Below are 15,085 nucleotides of genomic sequence, written 5' to 3'. Positions count from 1 at the left end.
TTCACTTTAAGTAAGCAATTTACCTAAAATGGGCTATAATTTAGATATACTGTATTCATTGACTTTATTTTACAGACTAAGACTGTCAAGAATTTTCTCTTTACATTTCATTAATCTCAAAATATCTGAAGTAAATTTAGTTTGTACTACCTACCACTCCAGCATTAGTAAACAAAAGGACATATATTTTACTACAAATATTTAGTTAAATTCTTCCCATGGCAAGAGTTTGCCATTCTGGTCCTGATTAAAATCCAAAGAGTTAAACATTAAGAATGAAAAAGATTTCCAAATACTGAAATACATCAGATATCACCTGTCCTAAATTTTACAGAAAATAATATTATACTTAGGAATGATGAAAACAAAATAAGATTTTCAGTGCATTATAAAAATAATTACCATACAAATGAAATTTGCTATAACAGAATGGCTTTTATTTCAGCCACAGCAGGTTTCAGAGAACAAAAAGCTTTGAATTATTTATTTGCATGACCAAATGACTAAGGTAGTAAGACCGTATAGTCAGCAACCACATCCTTAGTAATAAGTGTTAGTATAATCCAGTATGTATGAAAGACTATTGTGTAAAAAGGACAAAAAATTAGCATACAACAGAAACACCAGATGCACTATTCAGAAGATATTGATGTCTCCATGAAAGTTGTATCTGAGAACAGAACAGTCATTTTTCAAAATAGAGATTCTTGTAGCCAGCTACTAAACAGAAATTGTATCTCCCTATCACTACTACTTAAGATTTCACAGCAAAAAACAATAGTTACTTATAACTGTAGATTACACAGGTAGGATATTATAGAGTTCATCCTAGAAGAAACACCATTTCTAAAAAGTAGTTAGGTTGCAAGTATCTATTTAACTGGTACCTTATCAATGACTTAAGTATACATAATAGGTACGTAATACAAAAGAATAAACCCAATGAGGATATTTTTACTATGCTATTCAAGCATTTTTGTTTTTAAGTACATACCAACAAGAACTATTAATGCTGGGAAGTGAAAAATTTTCTAGCTTTTCTATCAAAGTTATGCAAATCAAAGCCCAGACATTCAGTACCCCACCCACCATATCATCAGCTCCATTCTCCCTACAATACATGAAGAATTCACAGGCATAAATACTCGATGTGCTGATTAGAGAATAAAGAGAAATGTGTTCTAAAGCATTCTGATTTCATGAAAATTGGCAATTATATACCAGACTAGTAAAAGCAAGTTTGATTGTTATTCTATATCAATCCAAGAAAAGTATAATCTACAGTTTATCAATATTGACCTTTCTAAAAATGTGAAATTAAAAATCAAGTCTTCTGGAGTGTCAGAGAAGGTTGCAAACACATCTGTGTTTAGTATTTTGTTTGTGTGTGGGAATGAGAGAAGGATACTGTGTCAGTATGGTGCCTGGACAGACCTTGAATTCAACATGGTTAACTGCTGGAGACCACAATCAACATAATTTATGGGGGTGTGTGTGTGTGTGAGAGTGTGTGTGTGTCTGTGTATCTGTCTAAAAAGAAGGCATTCTCCTTCAATACTGATTTCACAATAGCATTGGGTTACATGTCATCAGCCTGTGTTTACAATGACAATGTTTAACCATAAAAAATGTTATGTTCCATAAATTATGTTTAAGAAACCAAAATCTATATCTCTGTTTTGGTAACAGTACCATGCTGTTTTGGTTACTGTAGCTTTGTAGTATAGTTTGAAGTCAGGTAGCGTGTTGCCTCCAGCTTTGTTCTTTTGGCTTAGGATTGACTTGGCGATGCGGGCTCTTTTTTGGTTCCACATGAACTTTAGTTTTTTCCAATTCTGTGAAGAAAGTCATTGGTAGCTTGATGGGGATGGCATTGAATCTATAAATTACCTTGGGCAGTATGGCCATTTTCATGATATTGATTCTTCCTACCCATGAGCATGGAATGTTCTTCCATTTGTTTGTATCCTCTTTTATTTCATTGAGCAGTGGTTTGTAGTTCTCCTTGAAGAGGTCCTTCACATCCCTTGTAAGTTGGATTCCTAGGTATTTTATTCTCTTTGAAGCGATTGTGAATGGGAGTTCACTCATGATTTGGCTGTTTGTCTGTTATTGGTGTATAAGAATGCTTGTGATTTCTGTACATTGATTTTGTATCCTGAGACTCTGCTTAAGTTGCTTATCAGCTTAAGGAGATTTTGGGCTGAGACAATGGGGTTTTCTAGATATACAATCATGTCATCTGCAAACAGGGACAATTTGACTTCCTCTTTTCCTAATTGAATACCCTTTATTTCCTTCTCCTGCCTCATTGCCCTGGCCAGAACTTCCAACACTATGTTGAATAGGAGTGGTGGGAGAGGGCATCCCTGTCTTGTGCCAGTTTTCAAAGGGAATACTTTCAGTTTTTGCCCATTCAGTATGATATTGGCTGTGGGTTTGTCATAGATAGCTCTCAATTATTTTGAGATACGTCCCATCAATACCTAATTTATTGAGTTTTTAGCATGAAGGTTGTTGAATTTTGTCAAAGGCCTTTTCTGCATCTGTTGAGATAATCATATGGTTTTTGTCTTTGGTTCTATTTATATGCTGGATTACACTTATTGATTTGCGTATGTTGAACCAGCCTTGCATCCCAGGGATGAAGCCCACTTGATCATGGTGGATAAGCTTTTCGATGTGCTGCTGGATTCTCACTCATAGGTGGGAACTGAACAATGAGAACACATGGACACAGGAAGGGGAACATCACACTCCGGGGACTGTTGTGGAGTGGGGGGAGGGGGGAGGGATAGCATTAGGAGATATACCTAATACTAAATGACGAGTTAATGGGTGCAGCACACCAACATGGCACATGTATACATATGTAACAAACCTGCACATTGTGCACATGTACCCTAAAACTTAAAGTATAATAATAATAAAATTAAAAAATAAATAAACAAATAAAAAAGAAACCAAAACCACAGCACTCAGATACATGTTTCAGTTCACTCTGTGAAAATTCATCACTGTACATTTAGGAGTGGGACAGTTTCTATATGCACACAGACAGACACACACACACACACACACACACACATATTATATTTCCATAAGAAGTTTGAGCAAAGAAAAATTCCAGCATTTAAAGGGCTAACCCACTTTTTTTTTTTTTTTTTAACATAATATGTTGAAAGGTGATATTTAACAGGGACCTAAAAAATGTTGGAGTGAGCTCTTTGGCTATCTGTGGGAAAAACACTCCAGAAGAAGGAATAGCAAAGGCCCTGTGGTGGGAGCATGCCTGGCGTATGAGAACAGCAAGGAGGCATGAACAGATTAAGTGAGAAGTAGTGATGAAAGATAAGGTCTGAAGCAGAGAGAATGGCTGAGAGTAGAGAAAAGCAGTAAATGAGTTGGATTTATACATATTATCTGAAGAGATATCCATGTTACACTTCACAGAATAATTTGCAGGGTCACATTCATATCATACTCTCATTTTACTAAGGGCAGAAGGAAGGAGGGAGTGAAAGTGGGGGCAGGAGGGAGGGAGAGGGAAGAAGGTAAGAGGAAGAGAGAGAGGCACCTCCTCAATATATATAAGAGGCTTGTATATGTATGCTTGAGCATACAGTTAGGTTTAGACCTCAAACTTAACATGAGTATATCAGGGGATGAAATCAAAATGGAGAGGAGATTTTTAACTTCTTCATGCTCCTCAATACTATACAAATATATGCCAAAAAAAATGGCCAACCCCACCCCCCAAAATAAAAAAAAACCAACAAAATCTACCATGTACACAGAGATACAGGTAGAAGGATGTTTATGGTGCCATTATTTATATTAGTGAGAAACTGAAAAATTAACAAGGAATTGGTTAACTTATGGTACTAATGGTCAATGTAATTATAAGCATCTGTTAGAACAAATGAAGTAGGTATATATAGAAAACCCAAGATATAGTAAGTTTTAAATAAAAAGATGCTAACAATGAAGTATTGAGTATGATCCTGCCTTTATAAATTTATAACAAATTATAATACATTTAGAAAAATATGGAATAGTCCCCAAATTTAACAATAGTTTTAAGAAAAGATATTACAGAAGATTTTCACTTTGATACTACATATTTTCTAACAGCTTGAATTTTTAAAGTGAGTTTGTCGCTCATTTGAAAGGGAAAAGAATGTAATGTGTCACCTAGAAAATATCTGATATATATCTATTAAAATTAGTACTACTCATCTAAAGGTAAATAATTAACATGCATATCACATTTTTCCCTAGTACAAATACAGGAAGTGTACAGTTTTATGTCAGTCTTAGCAATTTGGCAAGAGAGATTTTGAAACTACTCTGTAAAACACCTACTAATGACCAGGTAGTTGGCTTTAAAACTTTCCAATTAAGTGTGATGTGCTCTGATGTCATGCCAAAAAAGTGTCAGTATGTCCTATGACTCTGAGATAAGAACAAAGTCATTTAATAATACTTGTTTCCTGGTGACACTGTTCTGAGAAAACAGAGAATATCATGGGAAGAAATGTTGAGTCAGTATTTAACTTTTAAACAAGGTATTTAGTGATAAGAACTCTAACTTGAAATTTCATATATTCTTATTGAACTATTGATCTAGAGTGCCTCGGCCTGCTATAAGGAATCTTAAGAGGAAAAAAAAGGAATCAAAGATATGATACACTTCATAGGATAGAGAGAGGGATTACCCCCTCCTCCAGCATTTTTAGAAACGGCTGAGCCATATGAATCCTATATACATTTTAAGAAGGTAAGCAAAATAATGAAGTGGTTAATATTGATTTTAGCATGTTAGTTTTAGTTATGTTTATGGTAGCAAAGTTGTATACCTCTGTCTGTGTTTATTTTTCAACCTGGAGTCTAAGGACCCTAAAAAAGCTTCAAGGGAACTATGAAATTAAATGAAATATTTTTATGCAGAAAATTTGTTTTCTGCAGAAATTTTCTGCAAGTTTCCAAAGGACAGGACCCTCAAAGATTTAAAGTACTTTCAACGTACACATATATAGCTTCTTTTTTTGGTAAACATTGTAACAGTTTGGGGAGGGGTGTATTTTTACGGTTTTTTTTTTTTTAAGTTTAGAGCAGGGATCAGTGAATCTTTTCTGTAAAAGGCCAGATAGTATTTGTGGGTACATAAGGTCTGTCACTACCACCACCACCACCACCACTACCACCACTGTCACCACCATTACCACTACCACCACCACCACCACCACCACCACCACCACCACCACCACTAGTACTTCTTTTAACAACTTCAAATATAAAGTTTAAGAATGTAAAAACCATTCTTAATGCAGGGGCCTAACAGCAGCTAGTTTGCAGACCCCTGGTTTAGAGTAACAGTTGGTTTATCTCTGAAGAAATAATAGAGCATGAGCTCTGGAAGTCCAGGACCTTTTAAATTTAGGACTTTATGTCACTAATCCTCTGTAAATCTCATATTTCCACATCTGTAAAACTGAGATACCAACCTCTCCCACATAGGAGTTTTAACTATTGAGATTGCAACTGCATGGAAATGTCCACACGGTGCCTAATGAATACTTAGCAAACAGTGTTTTATTAGCCCCACCCTGCTCATATGATAGACTGTTAGTAATACTTGTAAGTCAACGTTTAGTGTTTGATCAGGCATGCTCCTTCAACACAATCTACTTTATAATGATCTGCTTTGGCTATTTCCAGGAAGAAACTATGGCTTTTTGGGATAGCCAATGGATCTGTACATTACTGATTTGAATTTACAGCCTCCCGGCAGGGCGTGAATCACTCCTATAATCCCAGCATTTTGGAAGGCTGAGGCGGGGGGATCACTAGAATCCAGGAGTTGGAGACCAGCCTGGCCAACATGGTGAAACCCTGTCTGTACTAAATATACGAAAATTAGCCGGGTGTGGTGGCATACACCTACAATCTTAGCTACTTGGGAGGCTGAGGCAGGAGAACTGCTTGAACCCGGGAGGTGGAGGTTGCAGTGAGACAATATTGCACCACTGCACTCCAGCCTGGGCAAGAGTGAGACTCCGTCTCAAAAAAAAAAAAACAAAAAACACTATAGCCTCCTCAAAATGACTATTCTCCCCTCAATGAATAAATCAAATTTCTAGAGCAAAGATGTAATGTATCAATACATTATTCTCCATCTAAAGTGTTTTAAAAGCTGAAATTAAAATAATTCAAAGCAGCTCGAGGAAATCCAATGTGCAAGAAGTAAAATCAGCACTAAACTGGGTATTTAGGTGGAGTACACTTAGGTGTGCTAAGAAAGCTAATGCAGTGGCTCACGCTTGTAATCCCAGCACTCTGGGAGGCCGAGGCAGGCAGAGCACCTGAAGTCAGAAGTTCAAGACCAGCCTGCCCAACATGGCAAAACCCCATCTCTACTAAAAATAAAAAAATTAGCTGGGCATTGTGGCACACGCCTGTGGGAGGCTGAGGCAGAAGAACTGCTTGAACCTGAGAGGCAGAGGTTGCAGTGAGCCAAGATCATGCACCTGCACTCCAGCCTGGGCAACGAGAGAAAAAAAAAAAAAAAGCTAAGGTCACAATGCATTATATACAGTACCACAGTAATCAGGTGTTTGCCTTAGCAGAGCAGAGATATTGATCTCTCCTGTTCCAGTTTCTCACAAAACTGAAGGGCTTAAATATTTCCAATGCCACTAAAATAAGCTTTACGTGTTCTTTGTTTTCCCTAGAAAGACTAACCCTGTAAGAGCATGAACTAGTTTATAACCATTTTTATCACGTTTACTATACCCACCACCACACTAGGTAGTATGCACTAAGCACTTACTGAAAATCAATGACTATTTTTTAAATGACATAATTATTCATCTCTAAGACAATGATCTTGCAATTCAACTTATACAGAGATATGACAAGAGATATAGAGATATGAGCAACAGTACAAGAAAAAGCACAATAGGTTAAAAATTAGCTATTACAAGATTATTCCAGCATAGCTAGAGTAATGCACAATGTCATGGTCTATTCTCCCCAAATATTAAAGGTTAGATTTCCTATCAACATTAGTAAGTAAAATTATCATTATTATAACCATCAAGCTATTTTAAAATATTTTCCAATGTAATAGAAAGGAAAAAAGTATGAAAAAGTAAATAAATACAACATATTACACTTGACTTTACAAATGATTTTGTCAGTTTTCTGTGAATTTACTTTGAAAGATTTTGAGATATGGATTACTCAACTAATTAAATTCAAATACACTGTCAATAAGTTGATGCCCCCCTTTTCGGAGATCAGTGAAGTAAATGCTTACATAGTTTTTAATGACCCATTCCACTAAAGCAAACTATCCACCAAACTCGAACAAAAAGGAGCCGCTATCTACTTACCATCACTATATGGTAGAAAAATGGATTGCATTTCAAGGCATTTTTTTTTTTCTGGCAGAGTGACTTTTTAAAATTCAACATTATATTGGCAATGTTGTTTTTTTTTTTTTTTTTGAAACACTCTCACTCTGTTGCCCAGACTGGAATGCAGTGGCGCGATCTTGGCTCACTGCAACCTCTGCCTCCTGGGTTCAAGCAATTCTCATGCCTCAGCATCCCCGGCAGCTGGGACTGCAGGCGCGTGCCATTTTTAGTAGAAGCAGGGTTTCACCATGTTGACCAGGCTGGTCTCGAACTCCTGACCTCAAGTGATCCACCCATCTTGGCCTCCCAAAGTGCTGAGATTACAGGCATGAGCCACCACGCCAGGCCTGACAATGTCTTTTATTTATTTATTTTTACTTTTTGAGATAGAGTCTTGCTCTGTTGCCCAGGCTGGAGTGCAGTGGTGTGATCTCGGCTTGCAGCAATCTCTGCCTCTCGGGTTCAAGCGATTCTCCTGCCTCAGCCTCCTGAGTAACTGGAATTACAGGCATGTGCCACCATGCCCAGCTAATTTTTGTATTTTTAGTAGAGATGGGGTTTCGCCATGTTGGCCAGGCTGGTCTCGAACTCCTGACCTCAAGTGATCCGCCTGCCTTACCCTCCCAAAGTGCTGGGATTACAGGAGTGAGCCACCGCACCTGGCCAACAATGTCTTTTAAAAAATAAAATTGCTCTATGACAGTCCCTTCAAAAATGTAATTAAAAGAAGGATAAAAATGATCACCTTCCCTCTCCACTCCAGCTATTAAGTCTTCCCATTTTCACTAATTAGCAACAGTAATGCTCCCTATTTACTCCTCCAGGAAGGGTCTCAAATTCATATAACTCCAAGCCAGGCAAGTACATCAGTTAAGCACAGGAAATAAGGGGGGGACTATAAACTCCACCTATGAGCTTACACACCGAGTTGCAACCCCAAAGCTGCTACTACAGTCCATCTCTCCATCCTGTTGTTGCTCTGAGAAATGCAGAACTGGCGCTATAAGATACTCCAATTTTTCCTAACAGAAGCCACAAATTCAAAATACACAGAATTTTCCATTTTTTAAACAGTGCAGGCCAAATAAAAAGCACCTGCAAACTGAATCTGCTTGTCTGTATACAATAATACTCCAGGAACAGAAGCATCAGTAAGAATCTCAAATATTTGACTCCTAAACCCTAAACACAGCTCCCCACCCAGAAACTATTACTCAGACTTCATGTTGAAGTTGAATTATCCACGTAGTAAAAGAACATTAGTGGTAATCTTTCTCCCTTGAGGATGGATTCTGAGGTTCATTTAAAAAAAAAATTGCTATTATAATATACTAAAGTATTTTAATTAAAAAATCAAAACAATTAACATTGAGGTGGATGAATGAAATTCCTAACTTGAATAAATCTGTAAACATATTGTCTACATATTATAATTCATTTTGTAAAATAAAATGTTTTACAAACATTGTAAGTTTGTTAACTTGGGTAAAATGAAATGTCAGTCAGCTGGGTCCTTAGAAAGCAACCACTTGAGCAACTTAGCATCTCTAGGTGAAACATCAGGAACTGGCAGTCCAAAGAGGCTGATTCACTTTAGCAACACGAAAAAGGCAAAATAAATAAAGGGAGAAAGAAGGAGAAAGAAGTAACAACAACAATGTTAACTGGCAAGATATTTCTGTTATGTAATGACTACAAATGCCAAAGGATCCTAAGACTCCAAACAATTCTCTTTACTGCTTTAGCTCTACTAAGAAGATTAGATAGCTAAAAAATAATAAACTAGGCTGGACACAGTGGCTCACATATGTAACCCCAGCACTTTGGGAGGCCGAGGGGGGCAGACTGCCTGAAGTCAGGAGTTTGAAACCAGCCTGGCCAACGTGGTGAAACCTGTCTCTTCTATTTGGAAACACAATTCTGCTCAATTAAAAAGGAAATGCCATGTGGGACAGTACCCAAAGATTTAGCTTCATGATTTACTTTTTTTTTTTTTTTTTTGAGAAGGAGTCTCGCTGTCGGCCAGGCTGGAGTACAGTGGCGTGATCTCCGCTCACTGCAGGCTCCGCCCCCCGGCGTTCACGCCATTCTCCTGCCTCAGCCTCCCGCATAGCTGGGACTGCAGGCGCCCGCCACCTCGCCCGGCTAATTTTTTGTATTTTTGATAGAGATGGGGTGTCACCGTGTTAGCCAGGATGGTCTCGATCTCCTGACCTCGTGATCCGCCCGCCTCGGCCTCCCAAAGTGCTGGGATTACAGGCGTGAGCCACCGCGCCCGGCCCATGATTTACTTTTAAAAGGATCCTCTAAAATGACCAATTTAAGAAAAAAAAAAATCAGCTTTATAGTCATACTCTTCTCAAGAGTTCTAGGTTAGTTTGGAAAGATATCCCACATATTTATCATATCGACGGCATGCTTTAAAAAATAAATCACTTAAGAACAACATAGTGTGTGTGTGTGTGTGTGTGTGTGTGTGTTTAAAGGTGGCCTGGCCTTATCAGAGCTGCGTTTTGCCACTTGAAAGCTGTGTGACTTTAAGCAAATTATTTAACTACTCTGAGCTCCATTTCCTCATCTGTAAAAAAAGATGAACACTAGCTAGTTTAATTTTCCCTGTGAGAAGTATGCTATATCTTAGATGTATTGTAATTCATTCTTATCTGAAACTTGAATCAGTCCCACATCATCACCAGTTTGTTTATTTATTTACTTATTTATTTTGGAGACGGAGTCTCACTCTGTCGCTCAGGCTGGAGTGCAGTGGTGCGATATCGGCTCGCTGCAACCTCTGCCTCCCAGGTACAAGCCATTCTCCTGCCTCAGCCTCCAGAGTAGCTGGGATTACAGGTGCCCGCCACCACGCCCAGCAAATTTTTGCATTTTTACTAGAGACGGGGTTTCATCAGGTTGGCCAGGCTGGTCTCACACTCCTGACCTCAAGTAATCCGCCTGTCTTGGCCTGGCAAAGTGCTGGGATCACAGGCGTGAACCACTGCACCTGGCCCATCACCAGTTTAAAACACTGGACAGAACAGCTACACAGACAAGAAGTCATCACTTGCTGAGGCAGCCCTTTTCATCGCCATACTTGTTATTTTCTTCTACTAAGCTAAAACCGGCTTCCTGGCTACTTCAACCCCATCAATCCCACTCTAGTTTAAATCTTACAAAGGGTTGGGCAAGGTGGCTCACACCTGTAATCCCAGCACTTTGGGAGGCTGAGGTGGGAGGATCACTTGAATGAACCCAGGAGTTCCAGACTAGCCTAGGCAACAAAGCAACACCCATCTCTACAAAAAAATTTTTTTTTAATTAGCCAGGTGTGGTGGTGCACACCTGTGGTCCTAACTACTTGGAAGGTTGAGATGGGAGGACTGCTTGAGCCCAGGAGGTCGAAGCTGCTGTGAGCCATGATCCTGCCACTGTACTCCAGCTCTGGGCAACCGAACAAAATCCTGTCTCAACAAACAAACAAAAAACACAAAAAAATTACTAAGTATAGCTAATTCAATTCTCACTAGATTCTAAGCTTCTTGAGGGCTGAGTTCAAGTATTGTTCAGTACTGAAATCCCAGCACCTACAACAAGGATAAGCATATAGCAGGTGTACAATAAACATTTACAGATTGAGTGATATGCTCTGTGCAGCTGACTGAGCATTGAGATGCCATCTAGTATAAATAGCACAGATATGTATACTTCTGGAAATGATCACTTAATGCTTCACGTTTAGAAGCTGAAATATCATAACCAAATTCATGCTGTGTTTTTTAAAAAATCCCTTCAGATATAAGTGAAAAGCAATTTTGCCATACTTTTAAATGGTTATGTTATTCAATGATACAGATCATAGTTTTTCAAATAAACTTCTCAATGCCTCCATAACTTATTCATAACTTACTTCAGATTTACCTAAATTCCAAGTCTACATTAAAAAAAAAATCTCAAAATGATATGTAACCTCACTGTCATTGGCTATTCTACAAATTTCAAAATAATAATCTAGTCAAATTGTGTTAACTGAAGGCTACCAGAAAACATCATAATTGAAGTTGGGATAGAATACCAAAATCTCTAGCAACTTTTTCTCATGACTTTTTGGCCACACACTGCTATAAATAAACATCTCTCACTGCTTAAACACTAGAACCGAGTTATAATTTAGTCACTGATATTCCCAGAGGTTAAAAGTAGGCTTCATAAAGTATGTTCTACTTCACAGAACCGGAAATAAAACACAGTGAACAACCAGTTCACCACCCTCCGCAAATCTATGGAAATATTTCCATTACAAAGTAAATTTCTCCCGCCACCCAAGTTTTAAGCTGTCACTCTGTGCTCTTAGCCTAAACAAAACATAATTGGTAAGGTACATCTGCCACATACACAAGTCAATAATCCATTCCAAACCCAAAATATTTCTGGATTATCTTGCTCCTGAAAATTGACACAGGTAGAAAATTAGTGATCCAGAAATAGGCAACTTCCACTAAAAGGCAAGTAAAATTAGCTAAGCAAAATACAAGACTGACATAATTTTATAGTAAAGGGCAAAATTTTAAAGGCTCAAATGTCTTAGTGAATACAAAATTAAAGGAGGACAGAAAGAGAAGTTAAAAATTCAGCTTTTTACAAAAGAAATAGCACCTTCCACTCCACCTCTAGCCCTAAAAATGTCTTTCCCCTTCCACTCCTACAATATTAAAACAAAATTTATATACTACTCAAAACTGTATACTACAAAATTTGAGCCATCAGATGCTGGAAGGCTTAAACAAAATTAAAATCACTACCTAACATTAAAATACAATTTGCACAGTGACTTCAGGTCCCTTGAGAGAAGAGCTTACAGTCACAGAGAGTAAATGCTTGATGGGCAGAGTCTGGATCTGTGTTCCACAATCTACCCAAAATGGGCAAATGACATTAATACAAAATGTAAAGTACACTATGTACAGGCTCCCAACTCCTTTCCCATCTGCTGTGGAAAGATTCCTGGGCCGGGCGCGGTGGTTCGCTCCTGTAATCCTAACACTTTGGCAGGCCGAGGCGGGCGGATTACTTGAGGTCAGGAGTTCGAAACCAGCCTGGCCAATACGGTGAAACCCCGTCTCTACAAAAAAATACAAAAAAAAAAATTAGCTGGGTGTGGTGCTATACGCCTGTAACCCCAGCTACTTGGGAGGCTGAGGCAGGAGAATCACTCGAACCCGGGAGGCAGAGGTTGCAGTGAGCCGAGATCGCGCCACTGCACTCCAGCCTGGGAGACAGAGCAAGACTCTGTCTCAAAAACAAAAACAAACAGAAAAAACCCACAAAAGTATTCCTTTGCAAGAGCTACCACCTCTGCCTTGAAAGGTGTCAAACCATCAAAGCAAAAGTGGCTTGCAATGTCAAATTAGCACAGACCTGGGCTATAAGCACACCCTTCACGCGTGTACCGTGTCCAGGAACAATTTCTCAAAGCGGCCAAGGTGATGCTGCAAAGCCAGTGACGCGGCTGCCCTCAATGCAGCAACCACATAGAGAGAGAGTTTCTCAACAGTCCCAGAAGCGACTCCTGGGGATTAAGGTAGGCTTCCCTTCCATTTCCAATATGCTGCTTATAAAAGGAGACGATTCTGCCCTCGTTGACAGCACCTTGAGTCCCCATGAACACGGGAAAAGGTTTCTAGCTCCTATCAATGCCGTTCGGAAGCAAAGCAAGTGTTCACGACTCGCCTTGATCTGGGGCCCTGTCCAGGGTTGGGAAGACCCCAGAAGCAGGCGCCAGGACAGAAATGAGCCTTTGCCCTTCCCAATCCACGCAGCCAGCAGCGTTCCGCCCAGGCCCGGGTTCCCGGCAGCCAGGCCCCCTCCCCGACCTCCAGCTCACCTGATCTTGTAATTCGGCAGGGTGTGCTTGCGCTTGATGATCTTCTTGAGCTGGTTGACGATGATGGAGGTGAGCTGGGGCATGGGCCGCCCTTCAAACTGGGAGCGCACCTCGAAGTCGATCAGCGGGTCCTCCACGAAGGAAAAGAACCAGTGGGTGAAGGGCACGCGCGTGAAGACCAAGCGCAGCCTCCCCACCACGCGGGACAGCTTGACAAACAAGTAGGCGGACTTGCCGAAGACCAGGTCCACGTCGATGGCCAAGTGGAAGCCCCCGTTGTACTCCACCTCCGCCTCGAAGGCCAGCTCCTCGGGGCAGGCGGCGGGCAGCGCCTCCCCTTCAGGGCCGTCGGGCTCCCCGGTGGCAGACGGCACGACGGGCCGGACGAGCCGGATGGTCTTGATGAAGGGCACCGTCTCGCCCAGGAACACGTCCCGCAGGCTCAGCCCCTCCAGGAGGCGCCCGGCCGTCTTGGTCTGCAGCAGCTCCTCGAACTCCACCTTGATCTTCTTGGTGACCCAGCGGCGGGTCAGCGCGGTGTCCCGCAACTCCCGGAACAGGAATAGGATGGTGGCGTTGAGGAAGTAGCAAGTCTCCCGCGTCGGCGGGGCGGGGGTCTCGGGGGCCGCGGTGGGGGTCGCGCCGCCCTCAGGGGCCGCTCCGGAGGGCTCCTCATCCCGGCCGCCGCCATAAAGGTACTCCCTTAGGAGCAGGCCCGGCACTGGCTTGATGTAGCGGAAGCCCTCGCCCGCGCGGGCGGCCTCGTCCGCCGGCGGCTCGGGCTGTCTGCGGTACAGCAGGAGGAACTGGGCGAGGAGCGTGAGGAAGGAACCCAGCACGGCCGACGCCAGGATCATGAGCAGCAGCCCCATCCCGCCACCGCCTCCGCCCGGGCCCCTACTCCCGCGCCCACAGCGCCGCTTTCTTCACGCCGCCGCCCCCGCTGCCTCCATCTTGAGGACATCGGGCGGCTGGGTCGGGGCGAGCACCGTGGGCCTCGTCTAGAGGCTCGGGCCGGCGCGGTGCGGCGCCCGAGCCTGCAGCGGCCCGCGCCTCCTCAGACGCTCCCGAAGGGCCGGTGTGGCGGCGGCGGCGGCGGGGCCAGGACCGGCACCTCCCTCAGGCCTCCGCTCATTGGACGAGCAGCGCGTGACGTCAGAGGCGTGCTCGCTCCGGCGGCGTCGCTCAGGAGTCGGCGCCCGGGCGCGCGGACGCGGGCCCTCCTTTACCTCTCTGCTGCCCTTCTAACCTCGTCCCCCAGCGCCACCATTCCAGTCTCCGCGGCGCGCGCCGCCACCCACGTGGCCGTCACTTCTGGAGCTGCAGTCAGGATCTGGGAGGACGGTTGGGGACGCGGGCTGGAGGATAAGGAGGTCCGGCGGAGCGGGCCTGACGCGTTCCGGATGCCGGCCATCCCTTTATCCTCGGCTGCGCCCATCCCCCGTCTCTGGCCGCAGTCCCCGCGGTTACCTCCGCAGCGGCGTCGCTCATCCTGCGGTGTGCTTCTTCCACTCGCGCCCGTGACAGCCTGGCTGGCGGCGGCGCTTTCCCTGCGGGCAGTACCGCAGACGATCCGAGCGGGCCTTTCGGACGCTTCCCAAGCCCACGGCGAGAGGGGACCGACTGCCTCAGAGGCCGCCATCGCGGACCGGCCGTCCCCCCGGCAGACGCTCTGCGTCCGCGGAGGGTGGGCCCTGGGAAGGAGGGACGCAGGGAAAGGGCGCGCCACGCGGAATGACTTTCCCACCGAGGTGGATCTTCGAAATTTCAGGGAGGAGGAAGTTGA

The 15,085-nt window shown here is 42.7% G+C and overlaps 1 protein-coding gene across 2 annotated transcripts in view; it reads right to left on the bottom strand.

The window, feature by feature from the left end:
• The window catches only part of PDZD8 (PDZ domain containing 8), a 107,828-nt gene extending 93,377 nt beyond the window's left edge, over positions 1-14,451 (bottom strand). For both annotated transcript variants that reach the window (XM_003255007.4, XM_030806506.1), the window contains exon 1: positions 13,300-14,451. In XM_003255007.4, the coding sequence (XP_003255055.1) occupies positions 13,300-14,171 (872 nt within the window). In that variant the 5' untranslated portion in view covers positions 14,172-14,451. The remainder of the gene's footprint in view (positions 1-13,299) is intronic.
• Between the last annotated feature and the right edge of the window lie 634 nt (positions 14,452-15,085).

The sequence above is a fragment of the Nomascus leucogenys genome, chromosome 3 (assembly GCF_006542625.1).
Source record: "Nomascus leucogenys isolate Asia chromosome 3, Asia_NLE_v1, whole genome shotgun sequence".
Lineage (NCBI taxonomy): Eukaryota > Metazoa > Chordata > Mammalia > Primates > Hylobatidae > Nomascus > Nomascus leucogenys.
This window is presented reverse-complemented; position numbering and strand designations above follow the sequence as displayed.